Source organism: Hypanus sabinus, chromosome 7, assembly GCF_030144855.1.
Source record: "Hypanus sabinus isolate sHypSab1 chromosome 7, sHypSab1.hap1, whole genome shotgun sequence".
In the NCBI taxonomy this organism is placed as follows: Eukaryota; Metazoa; Chordata; class Chondrichthyes; order Myliobatiformes; family Dasyatidae; genus Hypanus; species Hypanus sabinus.
In genome coordinates this window covers 173052564-173075796 of record NC_082712.1, presented here as the reverse complement: position 1 = coordinate 173075796, position 23233 = coordinate 173052564, and the positions used below count along the sequence as shown (strand labels likewise).

Sequence of the window (23233 nt, the reverse complement as noted above, 5' to 3'; positions counted from 1 at the left end):
TATTCCTCATTAGTCTTCGATGTGGTGGACACTAGCAGTATCCCTGATGTTATAGTGTGTGAAGGAAGAGAAGTGGGTGCAGTTACTATTTACAAGAGAGAAGGTGCTCAAAAAGCTGAAAGACCTGAAGGTATATAAGTCACCCGAACCAGATGAACTGCATCCTAGGGTTCTGAAAGAGGTAATGTTAGAGATTATGGTGGCATTACAACTGATATTTCAGAAATTATTGGACTAGAAAATTGCAAGTGTCACTCCACTTCTTAAGAAAGGAAATTATAGACCAGTTAGCCTGACCTCATTGGTTGGGAAGATATTAGAGTCAATTGTTAAGGATGTGGTGATGGAGTACTTGGTGACACAGGACAAGATAGCACAAGTCAGCATGGTTTCCTTCAGGGAAAATCCTGCCTGACGAACCTGTTGGAATTCTTTGAGGAGATTACAAGGAGGAAGGGATGAAGTGGAGGTTCTATATTTGGACGTTCAGAAGCCTTTGTTAAGGTGCCACACATGAAGCAGCTTACCAAGTTAAAAGCCTATTGTATTACAGGTAAGTTACTACCATGGTTAAAGCTTCAGCTGATTGGTAGGAGGCAGTAAATGGGAAATGGGAATAAAAGGATCCTTTACTGGTTGGCTGCCAGTGACTAGTGGTTTTCTGCAGGGGTCGGTGTTGGGACCACTTCTTTTTATTCTGTATATAAATGACTTAGAAGACGGAATAGATGTCTTTGTTGCCAAGTTTGCAGATGATATGAAGATTAGTGGAGAGGCAGGTAGTGTTGAGGAAACAGGTAGGACGCAGAAGGACTTAGACAGATTAGGAGAATTTGCCAAGGAAATGGCAAATGAAATATAATGTTGGAAAGTGCATGGTCATGCACCTTGGTAGTAGAAATAAATGTGCAGACTGTTTTCTAAATGAGATGAAAACCCAGGAATCTGAGATGCAGAGGGACTTAGAAGTCCTTGTGCACAACACACTGAAGGTTTATTTGCAGGTTGAGTCAGTGGTGAGGAAGGCAAATGCCACGTTAGCACTCATTTCAAGAGATCTAGAATACAAGAACAAGGATGTGATGCTTTATAAGGCACTGGTGAGGCCTCACCTTGAGTATTGTGAACAGTTTTGAGCCCCTCATCTTAGAAAAGATGTGCTGGCATTGGAGAGGGTCCAGAGGAGGTTCACAAGGATGATTCCGGGAATGAAAGGGTTATCATATGAGGAACGTTTGATGGCTCTGGATCTGTACTCACTGGAATTCAGAATACGATGGGTATCTCAATGAAACCTTTCAAATGTTGAAAGACCTAGACAGAGTAGATGTGGAAAGGACCATGGTGGGAGAGTCTCGGACAAGAGGGCACAGCTTCAGGATAGAGGGGCGCCCTTTCAAAGCAGAGATGCAGAGAAATTTCTTTAGCTAAGGAGTCCTGAATTTGTGGAATTTGTTGCCACATGCAGCTGTGGAGGCCAGGACATTGGTTGTATTTAAGGCAGAGATTGATAAGTTTTTGATTGGCATCAAAGATTATGGGGAGAAGGCTGGGAACTAGGGTTGAGAAGGAGATTAAAAAAAAGGATCAGCCATGATTGAATGGTGGTTCAGACTCGATAGGCTAGATGACCTAATTCTGCTCCACTGTCTTATAGTCTTATGGTCTCATTTGGAGCCATTCTGAACCCCAGGAGACAATTGTGCCAACATATGTCCATTAAGATGGCCCTCAGAGCAACACTTAAGGAAAATGGAAAGCACTCACACAGGCCATTGAACTGCGTGCAATACACCATGATGTGATTCAATTTAACCCTGAGGTCTGGACCGTTGTTGCCCAGGGGTCTGATGTGAAATGGGAACCACAGTTGGAGAAAGTATCAGACTGGGTGCTGAACCAAGCCACTCATTTTTGATGAATGCTGGAGCCACATCCGCAGCCGTCGTTGACATTAGAGGAACAACCTCTAGTCACCTGGTGTTACAGTCCACCATGGTAAGAAGATGCATGAAGCCATGAGGTAGTGGAGAGCACCAGCCAGGTCCACATTGGTATGGTCAAACCGTCACTCAAGGACCTCAAAGGCTGCCAGTAGAACATGAGCATGATGGCTAATTTTCTTTCATTAAGACACAACACAGATGCACACCAGTCTCACATGTCTGTCCTAAGGCACAAAACTTTAAAGCCAGCAGTTTCTGTGAAGCCTTCAGTTTGCAGGCACTATGTGGAATGGGTGACCGGCTGAGACTTGGACAGGAGGTAAAGTCCCCGAACTTGACGTCAGCCAACTGCAGGCTCGTGTCTATAGTCCAGTAAGCCTGGAACACTGAGTCAGTAGCTTGATTGGCTGCCATGCTGGCACAGTCAACCCCGGTGTGTATGGCATTGACAGCGGGCCCTGAGAGGCAATCAGCCACGGCATCATTTTTCCCTTTGATGTGCTGTATGTCAGTTGAGAATTCTGAAACGTAGGACAAGTGTCTGATGCTGTGGCCATCAGTTGCACAAGAGATTTGTGGTCAACAAACACAGTGAAATGCCAACCCTCCAGCAGAAAAATAAATTGGCAGACAGCCAGATAGAGGGCGAGAAGCTTGCAGTCAAACGTACTGTACTTCCTCTGGGGGAGGGGGTGTGCGGAGATGCCAGTTGAAGAAGACAAGCAACTGCCACACGCCTCCAACCAACTGTTCAGGCACAGCACCCACAGCATACTCTCAGGCATCAGTAGTAATGGCTATAGGTGCATTAGGCAGTAGGGTCGCGTTTGATAGAGTCTGTTTGGCGTTGTCAAATGCCCTGGTCATGTCCACTGACCACTCAAGCAGCCTTTAAGGGCAGCATACAAAAGCAGCATAAGTTCAACACTCATGGGATGAAACGGTGATAGAAATTCACCATACCTAGAAACTCTAGCAGTTGTTTGGTAGTGCGGGGCAGTGGAAAGTCCATAATAGCAGCGACTTTCGATGGCAGGGGTGTCGCATGTTCTGCAGAGATGTGGTAGACAACCCAAACTGGCATTTAGCAAGGTTAATAATCAATCCATGTTGGCTTCAGCCCTTGAGAACTGTGTGGAAATGTTGTAAGTGTTCAGTTTTGGATACGCTGGTGACAAGTATATTGTCCAGGTAAACATAAAAGTTAGTTGCTGGAACATCTGTGCTACATTTTTCAGCCCAAATGGCATGTGCAGAAACTCATATCGGCCAAACCAGGTTATAACAGCAGTTTTGGGTATGTTTTCAGTGCACACAGGCATCTGATGGTAGCCCTTACTAAGTCAACATTAGAAAAATTATCTTTCTGGCTAAACATGCTGAAACGTCTAGAAAATGTGGGACCAGGTAATGAACAGGGAAGGGGATGGTGGCCTTGTTAAGCAGCACTAACATTGGACAACAAAGATTATGCTTCCTGAATACTTTTGGGCATATCTTATGGATTTTGGACTGCTGATCATGACAATAACCATGAAATTTCCCAATCACACACCAGTTTTTTAAATCGCCTATATTTGTTATTTCAATTCATAAATAATCAATTAAAATGCTGCCTACAGTGTTTTCTATCTTGGTCAGGCATGCCTGGGTATGCTTAGGCAGTGTAGATGCTGCATGGCAGGACAGGTTTTAGAAAGGCTAGAAAAGCATCATGCACATGCCATTCTATGCACTGCATTTACATGTATATCGGTTTGTAATTATGTTGAGGCGCATGCTCTATGCGCATAACATATTGTGTATACTCATAATAAAATAATTATACTTTCAGGACTATCTGTGATAGCAAAGTATCTTGCCAATGTTGCAACAGCTGTGATATTTTCTGTAATACTTGTAGCCAGTACTCATTTAAACCTCAAAGATTTCTCTTATTAAGAAAGCCTATGAGTTCTACTTTTGGTGTAAAATTGGTGACCAAAACAAAGCCCTGGGCTCCTCACATTAGTTGCACAACATGTGCTGTCAATCTTAGAGTTTGCCTCAGAGGTACTCGGAAGTCAATGCCATTCACAGTCCCGATCATACGGTGAGAGCAGAAGGATTATGTGATAGACTGCTACTTTGGCTGACCACGATGTCTGGTTTTCCTCTGCTAAAATCAAGAAATCCATTGAATATCCCAATTTCTCTTCAGCCAAAAGACCTGTGCCACATGACAATAGTCTTCCAGTACCGAAGCCACCAGAGACATGGAGTCTAGAGGAGGCAGACGAAGATGCCATAATGCACAAGCCAGGAATGGAAATTGACACTGATACTGATACAGATTTGAAACCTTTATGTCGAGTAAGACTCATCTGATAAATCAATCTGAGTTAAATGAACTGCTCGGAATCTTGGGTTTATCAAAGCCAAAAGCAGAACTACTGGGTTCAAGTCTGCAAAGGCAGAATCTGCTGTTACCAGGCACAAAAATTTCTGTGAAGGATTTTGATATTTGAGGCAGATGTTTCCCAGAATAACTGATGCCAAGATTAAGGAAGGCATTTTTGTTGGTCCACAAATCAAACAGGTCATCAATAACAGACAATTTAAAGTACTTCTAGTGGGACTGGAGAAAATCACATGGATGACATTCAAGTATGTTGTCGCAAATTTTCTTGGCAACTACAGAACACTGAACTATGTGCAGCTGGTTGACAACATGCTTCAAGCACACAAAACCATGAAGTGAAACATGTCACTAAAGATTCATTTTCTGCATTCCCAGTTAGACTTCCCTGCAAATCTTGGCGCTATCAGTGACAAGCATGGTGAAAGGTTTCACCAGGACATTGCAGTAATGGAGAAATGGTATCAGGGCAACTGAAATCCAATGTTAGACACTGAGTAGAAATGAAACTCATCAACAAGACATGGCATGGATGGCAACCACTATCAAGCTTAGGGACCATGTTAAGTTGCGAAGGCCAAGAGATATTCGAGCAGCATACAATGCCGAGCATATCCATGTTAGCAGATCACCCTTTGTGCTGGCCAGCTTTTCTGAGTCCAGCCTACGAGCACGGGCACAGTCAGCCAGTTGTGAAAATGTGGTGCTGGACACCCTGCTTTGTGACTATATGGAAAAAAGGGGGCTTGCAAAGGTTTGGGAATTTGCCCAGCAGGTGAGTGAATTCACACGTGGTGGTGCAAGCACTAGACAGAGTCATCATAGGGAACTTACTGGGTGTACAGGGCAATGACCCAAAGTCTTCTGTGACCACAAGCCGGTAGTTCTTAAGGTCTAGTACGTTCTTTTGGCACACAGGAAGTCTGCATCAAACAGTGTTCTAGCAACTTTAGCCAAGACAATAGCCCACGTGTAGCATCGTTCACTGAAGCAGAGCTTCACGCTTTGTGACCTGTAAGTCCAGATCCTACTGCTGTTATCAGCCTCCAGTGAAGATCTGTTGCTCTCTGCCTTACAATCAATGGGCGATACCGACAGCACACTCTCTTGAGCACCCGTGTCACACAGGAAGCATGGCCCTGAAAGAGTGTCCACAATGAACAGTAGACAACCTGGCAGCTGGAACCCACAGTGTTCACAGACTTCTGGTGTCCTGATGTAATGGCACTGTCAAAGCTGCACTTCTTGGCGTTCATGCTGAAGCATTCATGGTAAAAACATAGACCCAGTGTTGTCCAGTTCGGAGCCGTGGGCGTGAGTCTGCTGGAAGCTCTGTTGATCAGGCATAATGAAACAGGGAAAGGAGGAGGAACTCTGCTTCTCTTCCTGGCTGAGTGTAGACTATCAGCCCTTTTAGCAAACTCCCTGTAATCTTTCATGAGTGTATTAGCAAGGGCTATGCAAACTTGATCAGGCATTCGTTGCATAAAGAGTTCTTTAAAAATAAAACAAGGGTGGTGATTGGCCAGGAGAGATAGCATGTGGTCCTTTAGTTCTGAAGGTCTAACATCATCTAAGCCAGGCAAGGACAGCAACTGTTTGACAGGTTCAGACTCAGAAAGTTCACAAGTTTGTAATAGGTGAGTTTTCAGAGTGATATATCTATCACGTGCAGGCGGGTCTTCCAGTAGACTCAACACTCTGGATGCACTATCAATAACTCCAAAAGACTGGAAGTAGAGTAAATACTGAAAGGCTTTTATTAGCAGCAAAATGGACCACATTCATGCTGGATGACTGCGGGAGGAGCAGTGACACAATTGCCTTTATTCAGGGGTCTGTGGGAGGAGCCACAGGAGCAGTCAGCAGAGGGGCGTGTCCAGACAGGTATACATGGTTTAACACAGCTACTTTGTGATGCTACAACGTAGGAAAATTTGGTATTGTCTGTGGTGATTTCTCACAGTGCGAACTGGGCTTCCATCTGTGCAAACAGTAGCACACAGCTTCCAAAACTCTGGCAGCTTCAAATCAACTGCATTGGTCAACATGTCATTGAGTAACTCTGGAACTGGTCAAGCACATCAGAGTCACCATTGTAGGAATTGTGATTAAAGAACACAAGAGTCATTTTATGCGCTTAACAAAAGCCACAGCCCTTTACTTCCATTAGGAACAAACCAAAAACTATCACCTCACACTAATGTCATTATCTCAGACACCATCTCTAAAAGTGAACACAACAACTCAATGACGGTGTTTGTGAATTATATAGAAGTTTCTCTTGTGGACGATATGTATTATCTATCACCCAGTACATTACCTTACAGTTTATCACTTATTGGAGAGACAAGTGGTGGGGGGAACTGCGTGGGCTCAGTCATAGTGACAACTAGGCCTGAAGCCATGGCCTATTGCAGCAGTCCAGGAGAGGAGATGCCAGAGGTGGTGTAGCACAGTGTTCATGCTGGTCCTACCTTTGGTGCAGATCTCCAGTGTTCGCTCAGTGCAATGGCAAGCTGGACTGTGTGCATGCATGCTTATGTTTGTCTGTGTACTGCTGAAGACTGCTTGTTCTTGCCAATAGCACCCATGCACCATCAATTTACAGGATATATCACTCCTGGACTTGCACTATAATATATTTTGTGTGTGACTGTACATGTTTACTGCTATCTTAAATATGCTATACATGTATGACTGTCAGTAATGTGTTTTGCACTTTGGTCCCAGAGGAACATCGTTTCATTTGGCTGTAATCATGTATGGCAGAATGCTGGTTAACCTTGAACCTGAAAAAAAGAAGACACTTCCCCATTAACATCTCTCTAATTGCACCTTGTGCTAAGGCAGTTCTTGGATTTCTGAATGAAGGATCAGCCATATATTTCTGGGTGTTCAGAATGAATGGAAGCTTTGCCAACTGTTGGATTTCTATGTGAAATATAAACCGGTTTGGGAGAGAGGTACACCATCTACCACCAGTAAAATTTCCATTACCTCATTCAATTCACCATCTGGCATCAAAGGCCACATGTAGGTCAGCTTGTTCCACAGGGCGTTCTCCTGCTTTGACTTCTTCCATTGACCTGGCTTTGCTATTCCTTCCTGTTTGATGGCCCATCTAATGAAACAAAAATGATTTTTTTTCATTGAAAAGAAGTTCAATCCAGATTTTTCTTCCCCAAAATACAGAAACACTAATATAAATATTGAATATTTCAACAAGGTGGCAAAATACTTACTCCAGGACTTGTTAACATATCTTGGATTTGAGACAGCATTAAGATTGTTAGATTAAGATTAGCTTCATTTTTGTCACATGTACATTGAAACATCGAAATATACAGTGAAATGCATTGTTTGCATCAAAACAAAACAGTTAACGGATTGTGATACTAGCAACACACACAAAATGCTGCAGGAATTCATCAGGCCAGGCAGCATCTATGGAAAAGAGTACAGTCAATGTTTCAGGCTGAGACCTAGAATTTTATACTAGAATATAAAAGCAAGGATGTAATGTTGAGGCTTTATGAAGCACTGGTGAGCCATCACTTGGTGTACTGTGAGCAATTTTGGGCCCCTTATCTTAGAGAGGATGCGTTGACATCAGAGAGGGTCCAAACAAGGTTCATGAAAATGATTCCAGGATAGAAAGGTTTGTCATACCAAGAGCGTTTGATGGCTCTAGGCCTGCACTCACTAGAATTCAGATGGATGATGGGTGACCTATTTGAAAGCAATCAAATGTTGAAAGGCCTTGACAGAGAGGATGTGGAGAGGATGTTTCCAATGGTGAGAGAGTCTAGAACCAGAGGACACAGCCTCAGAGTAGAGGGGTGTCCTTTTTGAATGGAGATGAGGAGAAATTTCTTTAGCCAGAGAGTGGTGGATCTGTAGAATTCATTGCCACAGGAGGCCATGCCTTGATGTACGTTTAAGGCAGAGGTTGATAGATTCCTGATTGGTCTAGGCATGAAGGGATATGGGGAGAAGGCAGGAGATTGGGGCTGAAAAGGTAAAATGGATCAGCCATGATGGAATGATGGAGCCGACCCGATGGGCCAAATGGCCTAATTCTGCCCCTATATCTTATGGTCTTATAGTGATGAGCAGCCATAAAGTCACCACACTTTGCAGCCAACATCACATGCCTGCAACTTACTGACTGCTGCTAGCAGAAATGGTGGATGTATGTTCTATTTCAATATTTACGAGAACTTTGGATAGGTACATGGAAGGGAAGGGTATGGAGGGATATGCTCTGGGTGCAGGTTAATAGTTCAGCATGGACTGGGTGGGCTTCTGTGCTGTAGTGTTCTATGACTCTATGGTCTTGGGCATGTGAGAGGAAACTGGAGCATCTGGAGGAGGGATTTGGGGGTTGATGTGCCTGTTCCGTCTTTGTTCGTATTTTTGTGGGGATGAGAGATTTGGGGGTTGACAATCATGCTTTTCTTTTGTGGTTTCATGGCTTGCTTTGCATTCGGTGGAATATAGAAGATAGAGTGAATGCAAGCAGGCTTTTTCCACTGAGGCTAGGGGAGAAAAAAACCAGAGGACTTGGGTTAAGGGTGAAAAGGGAAAAGTTTAAAGGGAACATTAGGAGGGGCTTCTTCACACAGAGAGCAGTGGGAGTGTGGAATGAGCTGCCAGACAAAGTGGTGAATGCAGGCTCACTTTTGACATTTAAGAAAAACTTGGACAGGTACATGGATGAGAGGTGTATGGAGGGATATGGGTCAGGTGCAGCTCAGTGGGACTAGGCAGAAAAATGGTTCGGCACAGCCAAGAAGGGCCAAAAGGCCTGTTTCTGTGCTGTAATGTTCTATGATTCTATAAGGTGACTGAAATTGTCAGAGCACAGGAACTGAAAACAAGAGACTAGAAAACTAAAGAGAAGAAACCAAGAGCAGTATTGAAAAATAATGCACAGACAGAAGTGCAGATAGAATAGATAAAACTATTGTTGTTTCCAACTTATTATCAAAATTGAGCTCCACAATTTAAGAAATTAAATCCTACAGGAAAATAATGATATTGGTACAAAGCTAAAGGTTTAATCAGGAAATTTTTACTTGTCAGCTTCATAGACTCTATCAAAACAAGTCGCCATCTGGGCTGGAATAAAGTGTGTTAATGTGTGTGAGTAACTAAATGAGCTGTTCCCTTGCTCGTTTGCATTGTGGATGGGTGGAATCTCACAAAACATCCCTTTTGTTTGAGAAAATGCTTCTATGGGACACAGAATTTTTTTCCTGCAGCAAAGATGTCAATAAGATTAAAAGAGTACAGAGTACAATGATGTTGCAAGGACTGGAGGACCTGAGTTATAATGAGGCTGGTGAGAGTGTAGGATGAGCTGCCACTGTAAGTGGTTTATGCGGGTTCAATTTCAAATTCTAACGGAAATTTGGATAGGTACATGGATGGGATGGGCATGGAAGGATATGGTCTGGGTGCAGGTCGTTGGGACTAGATTAGTAGTTCAGTATGGGCTAGATAGGCCACAGGGCCAGTTTCTGTGCTGTAGTGTTCTATAACTCTTGTGTATGACACACAAAATGGAACTGACAAAATTAGCAATGGTTGATGTCCACTTGACAAACCTGCATATATAACATACTTTTTGCTCAGAACAATTAAGGGGAGCTATTTTACCTGGGAGACAGAGAACATACACCACAAGATGGCAGTGTTCCACTATTTTTAAATATTCCCTCAATCACAATCTATTTCCCCACATCCTTTCTACTTAATTTTTATTTGAGATATAGTGCAGAATAGGCTCTTCCTACCCTTCCAGATGCACTGCTCAGCCAATCCTAACAACCCCAGTTTAACCCTAACCTAATCATAGGACTATTTACAATGACCAATTAACCTGCTGGGATGTCTTTGAACTGTGGGGGGAAGCCAGAGCACCCAAAAGAAATCCCACACATTCCATAGGGAGGACTTACAAAGACTCCTCACAGAAGAGGCTAGGATTGAACTTTGAACATTAACACCCTGAGCTTTAATAGCATCATGCTAGCTGCTACACTACTGAGGAGCCCATTGCCCTGCTTGGGTCGTAAATGTCATAACATGGGAAATGGCCATATGACCAATGTATTTCAGGAATTCAAAGACTGGTTTTACAAAGGTACTGGTCTAGGAAATAGCTCATAGAACAGTATTGCACAATACAGGCTCTTTAACCAACTCCTTAACCCTTTAACCAAGTTTAAGATCAATCTAATCCTTCCTCCCACATTGTCCTCCATTTTTCATCCATGTGTCTATCTAAGAGTCTCTTAAATGTCTCTAACACAGCTGCCTCTACCACCACCCCTGGCAGTGCATTGCACTCATCTACAATACAAATCTGTGTGAGAAACCATCCTGACATTCCCACTATACCTTCCTCCAGACACATTAAAGCTATGCCCGATGAAGGGTTTCGGCCCGAAGCGTTGTCAGTACCTCCTCCCATAGATGCTGTCTGGCCTGCTGAGTTCTGCCAGCATTTTGGGTTTTTATTTAAAGCTATGCCTCCTTGTATTAGCCATTTTGGCTCTGGGAAAAAGCTTCTGACTGTCCAATCTAATTATGACTCTTATCATCTTACACACCTCTAGCAAGTCACCTCTCATCCTCCTTCACTCCAAGGAGAAAAGCCCCAGCTCACTCAACCTTTCCTCATAAGACATGCTCTGTAATCCAGGCAACATCCTGGTGAATCTTCTCTGCACCCTCTCTAAAACTTCCACATCCTTCCTTGTAGAAATTGTAGTGCAGCTGAAAAGGCATTTCATACAGTTTCGGTCAAACATTGTTCAAAGTTCAAAGTTAATTTATTATCAAAGTACATATATGTCATCATATACCACCCTGAGATTCATTTTCTTACAGGCATTCACAGCAGATAAAGAAATACAATAGAATCAATGTACAACTGCACACAGAGACTAACAAGCAACCAAGGTGCAAAAGAAGACAAACTGCCAATACACCAAAAAGATCAAATAAGAATATTAACAAATAATATTTCAGAATCAGAATCAGAATGTGTCGTGAAATTTGTTGTTCTGCAGCCGCAGTACATTGAAATACATAATAATAAAAACTGTAGAATGTGATGAGGATGGGGGAGGGGGGGGTGGGAGATGGACTTTCCTCAGTGTTCGCAGAAAGTAGAGACACTGCTGGGCTTTCGTTGCTATGGAGCTGGTGTTGAGGGAGCAGGTGAGATTCTCCGCCAGGTGAACACCAAGAAATTTGGTGCTCTTAACGACCTCTTCCAAGGAGCGATTGATATTCAGTGGGGAGTGGTCGCTCCATGCCCTCCTGAAGTCAACAACCATCTCTTTAGTTTTGCTCACATTCAGAGACAGGTTGCTGGCTCTGCACCAGTCCGTTAGCCGCTGCACCTCCTCTCTGTAAGCTGACTCGTTGTTCAATATGAGGTATTGCTCTTCCAGCTTGAGAATAGCCTCATCGTGGCAGTAGAGGAGGGCATGGACTGACATGTTGGGATGGGAATGGGGAGTGGAATTAGATTGTTTGGTCAACAGGAAGTCCTGTTGTTGGAAAGGAACAAAGGTGGTCAACAAGTTCCTTTCACGATTCAGTCATTCCTTACCCTGAGTTAAAGATACTTTGAAATGCTTCAAAGGCACCGGTTTACCCCTTCCAGCTTAAAGGAATGAAGCATGAAGCAACTGTTCAGTTAAGCTCACAATGCAAGCCATATTAATGTGAAAGCTAATGTACTTTCCTAATGGAACAGTGGCCAAATCCCACTCGATCCTAATTGCAGTAAAAGTACCCCTGAAAAACACTTTCAATAAAAACCGCAGAGTTTGCACCTTGAATTAAGTTTTATAATGGTGTTAAGGTACTAAATGTCAGCAGAAATTGTGGCTAAAGATGTCAGTGTGTAAATTGTATGTGCTAATGTGTTCAGAATAATAAAAGCCAACATCTATTGCTGCCTATTGTGTGATTGAGGAATAACATAAAAATCTTTGGTTTCTGTTGTAATGTAGCAGCCTTGGTGCAAAGCTGTCAGAATGAGAATTAGAATCAGGTTTATTATCACAAACGTATGTCGTGAAATCTGTTGTTCTGCAGCAGCGGTACAGTGCAATATAGAAAATATGCTATAAATTACAGTAAGAAATAATGACAATCACAATCATATTTACAATTACTGACATTTGCCATGAAATTAGTTTTGTGGCAGCAGCACGGTGCAATACATCTGCTATAAATTAGAATGAGAAATATTTATTTATTTATTGAGGTACAGCGAGTAATATGCCCTTCGAACCATGCCACCCAGCAACCCTGACTTAACCCTAGCCTAATCACAGAACAATTTACGATCTCCACTTAACCTACATCTTTTGACTGTGGGAGGTATCCAGATCACGTAGTCACAGGGAAAATATACAGACCCAGCAGCAGGAATTGAACCTGGGTCGCGGGTACTGTATACTGTATATACGTGGCCACTTTATTAGATCCACCTGTACACCTGCTCATTAATGCAAATATCTTATGAGCCAATCATCTGGCAGCAATTCAATGCTTCAAAGCAGCAGACTTGGACAAGAGGTTCGGTTATTGTTCAGACCAAACATCAGAATGGTGAAGAAATGACCAGGGAATGATTGATGCCAGATGGGATGATTTGGGTATCTCAGAAAATGCTGATCTCCTGGGATTTTCATGAACAACGGTCTCTAGAGTTTACAGAGAATGATGTAAAAAAAAAGAACCAGTGAGCGGCAGTTCTGTGCGTGAAAGCACCTTGTTAAATCAAGAGATCAGAGAAGAGTTACAGGAAGGTGACAGTAACTCAAATAACCACATGTTACAATAGTGATGTGCAGAAGAGCATCTCTGAATGCACAACATGTCAAACCTTGAAGTGGATGGGCAACAACAGCAGAAGACCATGAACATACAGAAACACACTCAGAGCCACTTTTTTTCAGCTTATTTATTCTTCTCATGATATTGTAGATGTCCTCAAGATCACTCCTCAACTCAGAATCAGAAGCAGTGTCACGTTTATTATTGCTGACATATGTACAGTACAGTATGGTGATTTACATAAAATACACTTTATCATCAGAAATATGTATAAAAATTAGGTAGTGCTACAAGAGAACAAAAATAGTGAGGTACTGTACATGGGTTCATTGTCCATTTAGAAATCTGATGGTTGAGGGGAAGAAACTGTTCCTGAAACATTGAGTGTGTGTCTTCAGGCTCCTGTATCTCCTCCTTTATAGTAGCAATGAGAACAGAGCATGTCCTGGGTGGGGTAGGGGGAGGTCTTGTTAAACATGATCTACCCCTTACAGTGATCTTCCTGATGAGTTCAAGGACTCTCTGTTCTAATGTCCCCTTGACGTTTATTTTTTATTTATTAATTTTATTTAGAGACAAAATGGAGCAGGTCTATCTGGCCCATCGAGCCACGCTGCCCAGCTACTCACCTATTTAACACTAGCCTAATCATAGGACAATTTACAATGACCAATTAAATTTCCAACTGGCATGTTTTTGGACTGTGGGAAGAAATCTGAGCACCCGGAGGAAACCCACACATTCACAAGTAGGACGCACAAACTCCTTACAGACAGCACCACACTTGAACTCTGAACTCCCGTTCTCGTAACTGTAATAGCATTGTGCTAACTGCTACGCTATGTTGGATCTTTGAACTACAAAGAGGTAAAGTAAAAATAACTTGCATAATATAATGTTGCTCGTCCTTTTACTGTTCCCTTGCATTGGAATGTTACTTTCTCTACTTGTAGAGAGCAGACTAGCTGCTTTCTGGCTCTAAACACCGCTTCTGATTAGAAGCCTTCCGTCCCACACCACCCTGCCTGCTACACCGCTGGTATTTCGGGCAGCAATAAAGGTCCTCCTTCTCTGTCCATGGACACTCAGATGTAGAAGGTTTCTTCATTGCTGTTTCTGTAACAGTTTTGTTTTACCAGTCAAGGTTGTTAGCCCTGAGCTGAACCCCTGAACTTGGAAGACTGGTGGAACACACTCAGTCTAGCCTCTACCCTTTGACCTGTTTGGCATTGGTGATCTTACCAAGAGCCAAAGCATAAAGCCCTGACTCTACCTCTCCGAGTTATCGAGGCACACAAGGTTGTGGTCCTCTTGGAGCACCACCAGGTTCAGAAACAGTTATTACCTGTCAACCATCAGTCTCCTGAACCAGCATGGATAACTTCACTCACCCCAATACCGAACTGACTCTGTATGCTATAGACAAGGATTCATCTTCTCAGTGTTATTTATTTACTAACACAAGAGATACTGCAGATGCCGGAAATGCAGAGTAACATACCCAAAATGCACAAATCTGGCAGGAGCACCCATGGTCCACTCTCTTCCTTTCCTATCAGGTCTCTTCTTCTTCAGGCCTTTACTTTTTCCACCAATCACCTCCCAGCTTCTTACTTCATCCCCTGCTCTTCCACCTACCTATCTTCCCCCTCACCTGGCATCACCTTCTGACTTATATTCTAGACATTAGGCACTAAAATACTACAGCACAGTACAAACCCTTCAGCCCTCGGTGTTGTGCCGACCCAAATATTCCTTAAAAAAGTACTAAACCCACACTACCCCGTAACCCTCTATTTTTCTTTCATCCATGTGCCTGTCCAAGAGGCTCTTAAATACCCCTAATGTTTTAGCCTCCACCACCATCCCTGGCAAGTCATTCCAGTCACCCACAAACCTGTGTAAAAAACTTACCCCTGATGTCTCCCCTAGACTTCCCTCCCTTAACTTTGTACATATGCCCTTGGGTGTTTGCTATTCATGCCCTGGGAAACAGGTACTGACTATCCACCCTATCTATGCCTCTCATAATCCTGTAGACCTCTATCAAGTCCCCTCTCATCCTTCTATGCTCCAAAGAGAAAAGTCCCAGTTCTGCTAATCTTGCCTCATAAGACTTGTTTTCCAATCCAGGCAACATCCTGGTAATTCTCCTCTGCACCCTCTCCATAGCTTCCACATCCTTCCTATAATGAGGTGACCAGAACTGAACACAATACTCTAAGTGTGGTTGCACCAGAGATTTGTAGAGTTGCAACATGAACTCAATCCCCCTATTAATGAAGCCTAGCATCCCATAGGCCTTCTTAACTATCCTATCAACCTGTGCAGCGACCTTGAGGCAATGCATCTTATGCTGGCTTCTTTCCCCCTTCCTTTGAAGGGTCAAAACTGAAACGTTGGCTGTTTATTTCCCCCCATAGATGCTACCTGACCTGCTGAGTTGCTCCAGCAGTTTGTGTGTGCTATTTTTTAATATATTATTAGGATTGTTTGTCCTCTTTTGCACATTGAATGTTTGCCAGTTTTCATGCATATTTTTTTCATAAACTATTGTTTATTTTCCTGTAAATGCTCGCAAGAAAATGAATCTCAAAGTAATATATAGTAACATATACATACTCTGATAATACATTTATTTTTTATTTTGAACTTTGCTAGTCCGGGTGAGGTGATTTCTTCTACAATCAGCTTTAAGTGGGTTCATGCTGAGGCAAGTACAATAGTAACCTGCCTTTCTTAACCTACTTAAAAGCTGATCGTGGATGGAGTGGTGGGCACACAGCCATCACCAGCACAATGTGCCGCTGTGCTGACTCAACTCTGCCATGTGTGGGCAATTGATTCCAAACAAGTCATAATTCCAGAAAAAGGATTAAGTTCAAAGCCTGGGAGTCACTCAACATTTGGAATACACTGATACAGCTTAAGCGGTCGCAACTTCAGGCTGAACAAAGTCAGTCCAGTCTGAAAACTTCACCAGTTTCAATTGGAGAACAAAAACATCTTTGAAATCTGCCAAGTTGTAACAAGCACCAAGCATCCTGGACTTTTAAAGCTAAATTTCAGCTTAGAAATGTTATTTCAATCAGCTGTTGGTGGATACGGCCCAGTCAATCACAGGAAAAGCATTCCCACCATTGAGCACATCTACAAGAAGCATTGTCACAAGAAAGCAGCGTTCATCTTCAGGGAGTCCCACCATCCAGGCCACCTCTCTTCTCGCCACTGCCATTGGGAAGGAGGTACAAGAGCCTCTGGTCTGACACCGTCAGGCTCTTGAATCAACATGGATTAACACTGAACACAACCTATAGACTCACTATCAATGACTCTACAACTCAGTATTTTTTATTTACTATTATTGTTAGCTTCTTTATTTGGACAGTTTGTCTCCTTTGGCACATTGTTTGTTTGTCAGTCTGTGTGTGTAGTTTTTTATTGATTAGATTCTATTTTTTTGTCCTACTGCAAATGCCCACAAGGAAATGAATCTCGAGATAACATATAGTGACAGATACATACTTTGAGATTAAATTTACTTTGAACTTTGAGCAGTAGTTTACATTGAACTTAATCAGTCCTGAAGAAGGGATTTGACCTGAAACTCTGACTGTTTATTCCTTTCCATAGATGCTGCCTGATCTGCATTTTGTGTGTGTTGTTTTGGATCTCCAGCATCAGCAGAATCTCCTGTGTTTATTATTACTTACTTACTGCCTGTTATGCTGATGGTGTTTCGAGCAGCAATGAAGGTCTTCCATCTCTGTCTGTCCATACCAGTGCACACAGATGTAGAAGGGTTCTTCATTGCTGTTTCTGTAACAGTGCTTTTTGACCATTCAAGGTTGTTAGCCCTGAGCTGAACTCCCAAACCTGGAGGACCGGTGGGCCATTCTTAGTCTGGCCTCTACCATTTGACCTTTTTAGCATGGGTGACTCAACTGAGAACCAATGCACAAGGTCCTGACAACGAGGCTCTCTGGGTCGTAGAGGCACACAAGCCTCCAAACAATGAAAAGTTTGTGGTCCTCTTGGCAGAACTTGCTGAGAAGAAGCAGTGTAACGTGAAAAGCCACTTGATAAATTCTCCTTTTGTAATGTATAGTCTTAGTTATAGCTTCATCTAGTCATAGCGCACTACAGCTCACATACAGGCCCTTTGGCCCATCTAGTGCATGCCAAACCGTTGTTCTGCCTTGTCCCATCAACCTGGACCTGGAATGCACTGGTGACACTGTTGCATGTGCAAAGAACCTGCAGCATTTTAAATAGTTATATGGGTTCTGGAAATGAACTAGATTCACAGCAAGTACTAATGCAATTCCTGAAAAGCTCAGCAAATACTTATACCTTCTCAGAGATCCTCTGATAAATCTGAATATTCACAAAAATGCTGTGTAAGTATTGTTACATTCTCACTACTCTCTGAAAATATTATTACACTTGCAGGATTCAAACATTGACTTAGTCACAGAAATTCCCTACAAGTAGTGAAACACTTCCAGGAGTGCTCTGTAAAGTTTAACTTTTTCTGCCACATGTATGATAAAACATCAAAACATACAGTGCAATGCTTCACTGGCGCCAGTGATGTCCTGTGGTAAGTCACAAGTTTCACTGCACTTCCAACACCAACATAGGATGCCCACTGCCAACTAACCCTGACTCCTACGCCTTTGGAACGTGGGAGGAAACACACATGATCATGGGAAGAACATAAAGACTCCCTACAGACAGCAGTGGAAATCAATTCCAACTGGTGCTCGCTGATACTGTAAAGCCATTGCGTTAACCATTACACTAATGCCACCTTTACAGAAGTATCTTCCTGTAAATCTCAGAAAATATTAAATTCCCAGAAAATTCTTGAAAATGTTAGCACTTTGAAATAAAAGGGAAGGCTGGCTGCTTATTTGTAGGGTTGTTCGCCGAGCCTGGAGGCTGCAAATGTTACATCACCATTTGAGGTGACATCATCAGTGTGCATTTGAGCGTTGTTTCTGCCGTGTGCTCACGTTTGTATTGGTCTGACTCATTGTTCTGATTGGTTGCTCGTTGCTCTGAGCACTAGTCTCTGCTGGGTCCCAGCCAACTGGTTAGCTGAGTGATCTCCACTGGCCCGTATCCCTGGTTATCTGTTGTTGCAACGTTAGCACATTGCCTGGGATTCCCGGAAAAAAAATCCATTGCAAGTATTAACATTCTCTCAGACAACATTGACCTATATTGGCAAATGTTCAAGAATCTACTGAATAACACTGTTTTTGCACAGAAAGTCTGATGCTTCACTTTCAATATTGAAAAAATCTAGACAGAGTTAATGTGGAGAGGATGTTTCCTATTGTGGGAGAGCTTGGAACCAGAGGGCACACCCTCTGAATGCAAGGATGTCCATTTAGAATAGAGATAAGGAGGAATTTCTTTAGCCATAGGATGGTAAATCTGTGGAATTCATTGCCACATGTGGCCGTGGAGTCTAACTTGTTGGGTACATTTAAAGCGGAGGTTGATAAGTTTTTGATTAATCAGGGCATCAAATGTTATGAGGAGAAGGCAAGAGAATGGGGTTGAGGGATCAGCCATGATTCATTGCAGATTGGACGAAGCTCTGAATGCTCTAATTCTCTTCCTATGTCTTTTGGTGTTGTTTCCATTCAGTCTGTGAATGTCTGAATCCCACTGAGTCAGCAGAAACAAAAATGTACATTTCTAAAATGTCACCTTGTGGTGAACTACGTGTGCCTGCCTGGACATGCCCTCTGCTGACTGCTCCTGTGGCTCCTCCCACAGACCCCTGTATAAAGGCGATCAAGGCCTGAGCCCGGCCTCTCAGTCCCCAGGATATAGTATGATGGTCACTCACTGCTTGTTCCTTCTTCCAGTCAATAACAGCTGATATCTCGCCTTGCGTCTCAGAGTGAGTTATTGATGGTGCATCACACCTATCACATCGTTCACCATTTGAGATAGTATTGAAACATTATGTATCCATGCACACATTTTAGCTGTCATATGCAACTTTATTGTAGGATACTATATCTTTAAAAGCTAATAGCACTTCCATCTCCCAGAGGAACAGTGCTTCCCAGTACAGCCCAAGAACAGGCTCTTCGGCCCACAATATTGTGCTGAACCAATCAAATCCTTATTGCTTTGGCAGCAGTTGTCGGCAGTTTTGGTAATAAGTGTGAAGCCAAACGAGCAGCTTCCAAAGACATCAGATTCCATCAAGAGACTGAAGTAAGCCAGATAACAAATCTAGTCCTCACTTGATTATCTATAGGAACTTTTTAATATGAATTTAGAAAGGATATGCTGAATATAAAAGTACAGATGTGATGCTGAGGCATTAGTCAGACCACACGGAGTATTGTGAGCAGCTTTGGGTACCTTATCTAACAAGGGATGCGTTGGCATTCGAGGGGGTCCAGACAAGTTCATGAGAATGATTCCAGGAATGAAAGGGTTAATGTATGAATGGTGTTTGATGGCTCTGGGTCGGTACTCACTGGAGTTTAGAAGAATGGGAGGAGGGATTTATTGAAGCCTATCAAATATTGTAGGGCCTTGATAGAGTGGATGTGCAGAGGATGTTTTCTATAGTGAGTGAGTCTTGGACCAGAGGACACAGCCTCAGAATACAAAGACATCCATTTTGAACAGAGATGAGGAGAAATTTCTTTAGCCGGGGTGGTGAATCTGTGGAATTAGTTGGCAAAGACAGCTTTGGAGGCCAAATCATTGGGTGTATTTAAAGCGGAGGTTGACTCCACTTTCAGGGAACCATTTACTTGTACTCCAAAGTCTCTCTGTTCTACAACATTCTCCAGGTCCCTGCCATTCGCTGTGAAGTTCCTACCTGGATTTGACTTTCCAAAATGCAACACCTCGCAGTTATCTAGATTAAACTCCATTTGCCATTCCTTGGTCCATTTAGCTGATTAACATCCCTCTGTAATATTTAATATACTCCTTCATTGTCCACTTTACCAACTATGTTAGTGCCATCTGCAAATTTACTAGCAATTCCTTGTACAGGTTGAGCACCCCTTATCCAAAAATGTGAAATGTAAAAACCTCTGAAATCTGAAAAGTTTTTGAGTGTTGACATAACATCACAAATAGAAAATTTCACAAGGTGTTGGGAAGGTTTCCAGGCAACATTCAGGTCTCTGCACACCATAGACAACTCTGAGAAGTGACCTCACATACGTAATGAACAGAAGTTAATGAAAAATAGAAAAACACTGCCTAAAGTGAAAAGTGAAGATCTGTGTATTGAAAGAGTGGATTTGCCAGCGTTGGAGTGAACATACACCATTTAACGCTATGCTGATCATGAAACAAGTAAAGATATATCATGAAAAACTGAAAATTGAAGGTAATTGTAAATCTTCAGCAGGCTGTTTGCAGAAATTTTTAAGAAGGCACACTATTAATTTTTTAAAGATTTGTGCTGATAAAGTGTCTGCTGATCATGAAGCAGCAGAGAAATTCATTGATGAGTCTGCCTGATGAAAATCTAACACCAGAACAAGTCTACAATGCTGACTGTTTTTATACCTTACACAAAATCTAAAATAAAATACATATACAATGCACTGTAACTTTTTAATCAAAGCACAGCATCATAGGTGAAGACTGAAAGCCTGCTGATGCTTGTTGTTGTTCAACAGTTGATTCAGCTATTCTCTCGAAGCTGCTGTGCTGCTTTTGTTACCCGGCACACATTATGCCCATAAGATATATCAGCAGGATTCGGCCATTTGGCCCATCGAGTCTGCTCCGCCATTTCATTATGGTTGACCCAAGTTTCCTCTCAGCCCCAATCTCCTGCCTTCTCCCCATATCCCTTCATGCCCTGATCAATCAAGAATCTATCAACTTCTGCCTGAAATATACACTAAGATTGGCCTCCACAGCTGCCTGTGGCACAGAATTCCATAGATTCACCACTCTCTGGCTAAAGAAATTCCTCCTCATCTCTTTTCTAAAAGGACGTTCCTCTATTCCAAGGCAGTGTCTTTGACTCGCTCACCATTGGAAACATTCCCTCCACATCCACTCTATCAATCATTATATTGTCAATTATACTGTCATTATATTAATGGTATGGAACAATTTTTACTGTTAACTACATATGTATGATGAACAAGTGTATTACAAAACTGCTTGCTGGTAGTACATAAATTCAGATCCCTACCAATCTTATTATATATTCCTAAATCTGATATCACTTGCAGCTCCAAGCATTTCCAATAAGGGGTACTCAACCTGGATATTCTTATCCTCTCGTTTGTTGGAATGTTGCAACACACAAACATTGCCAGGACGCTATCAAAATCCGTAGCCTTTTCATAGACTGCCAGAAGCATGCAGGCTAATTTCCTCCAATAATCTTAAAATTCTGCCCCCTTATATTAGCCATTTCCACCATGGGAAAAATTTCTGGCTGTCCACTTGATTTATTCCTCTGTTCATCTTGTACACCTCTAACAAGTCACCGCTCATCCTCCTTTGCTGGGAAGAGAAAAGCCCTAGCTCACCCAACCTTCCTCATCAGACATGCTCTCTAGTCCAAGCAGCATCGTGGTAAGTTTCTGCACTCTCTCTTCCACATCCTTCCTATCACATGGCCACTGTTCCCTCTAAGCTGTGCAATTTTCAGGCCATGTAAACATTTCCTGTTCAGAGCAATGGTTGGTCCATGCAGCTGTTAAAAAAAATAGAGAACATTGCCTGAGGTGATCAGAACTAAATACAATATTCCAAATAAGTTACACAAATTGCTGGAGGAACTCAGCAGCTCAGGCAGCATCCCTGAGAATAAACAAGCAGTCGACGTTTCAGACTGAGACCCTTCTTCAGGATAGCTAAAAGTTGATAGATGAAGACAGGTGGGAAATGTAAAGAGCTGGAGGTGAAAGTCCAAGTTAATTAAAGTGTGGTTTAACCAGGGTCTTATAGAGCTGTGACATCAGTTCACAACAATACACACAAAACTTGCTCACAATACTCTAAATGCGGTCTGACCAGTGATTTACAAAGCCTCAGTAGGTAAGCTTCAGTTTGAATAGTGGTCAGATACTTTAAGCCATGATTGTTACAATTCGGAATCCTCTGCTGAGGGAGTAGTTACCACAGAGACCTTTGTATTTTCTCCTTGAAAGTACATCCACATGTACAGCAGAGGAAGATTCTGAGCTTTGGAAAGAGAACAGGGCTGTGGGATTTGTAACCAGTTCCTCTAACAAAGACACCAGTCAGACACCATGGGTTGTCTGGCCTCCTTCTGTGCGGTAAATGTCTTTGGCATTCTGTCAGGTGACAGCTTATTAACAAACTGCACAATTCCCCATATGTTGTTGAATGGAGAAAAACTCATGATCTTTCCCATCTCATTTTCTACATGCCATATCCTTTACGTTGGGCCATATTGAAATGAGGGTGTTAAACACAATAGGACACTGTCACTGTCCTACTGTGTTTTCATAAATCCTGCTGCTACCTAGATTTCCTCTTGCCAAGAGTCACTTTATGTACATACAATTCATCTAAGTACTGTCTAGAAGCTATGAAGACATGATGAAGGGACTTGATCTGAAACGTCAGATCTATATTCCTCTCTATAGATGCTGCCTGACCTGTTGAGTTCCTCCACCATTTTGTGTGTGTTACTCTGAATTTCTAACACCTGTAGAATCTCTTGTGTTTAGGTATGCGTGTGTGTGGCCTCTGTCGGTCATGGTCGACCATGGGTACTGCGCCTCTGGTAGTCACTGGTTTGTCGAGCAGCGTCAACTGTGGCTATTGATGCCGAGGATGCAGCGAAGGTTGTGCAGGTGAAAGCTATTGCGTTTCCTCTCCTGTTTTGGAGTAGATGGTCCAAGACTCGCTACCATAAAGGAGGGTGCTGATAACGTATGCAGTGTACTAGGCAGTCTTGGTCCTTGTAGCGATTTTCAGATTCTCACAGATCCGCGAGGAGACTTGAGCAAGGATCGATGCTGCTTTGCCA

General features: G+C 42.6%; 1 protein-coding gene across 9 annotated transcripts in view; it reads right to left on the bottom strand.

Annotated features, from left to right (window-relative positions):
- Window positions 1-23233, bottom strand: part of LOC132397404 (doublecortin domain-containing protein 1-like) — a 544514-nt gene that overhangs the window by 147157 nt on the left and 374124 nt on the right. For all 9 annotated transcript variants that reach the window (XM_059976139.1, XM_059976134.1, XM_059976131.1 and 6 more), the window contains one exon: window positions 7345-7468. In XM_059976139.1, the coding sequence (XP_059832122.1) occupies window positions 7345-7468 (124 nt within the window). The remainder of the gene's footprint in view (window positions 1-7344; window positions 7469-23233) is intronic.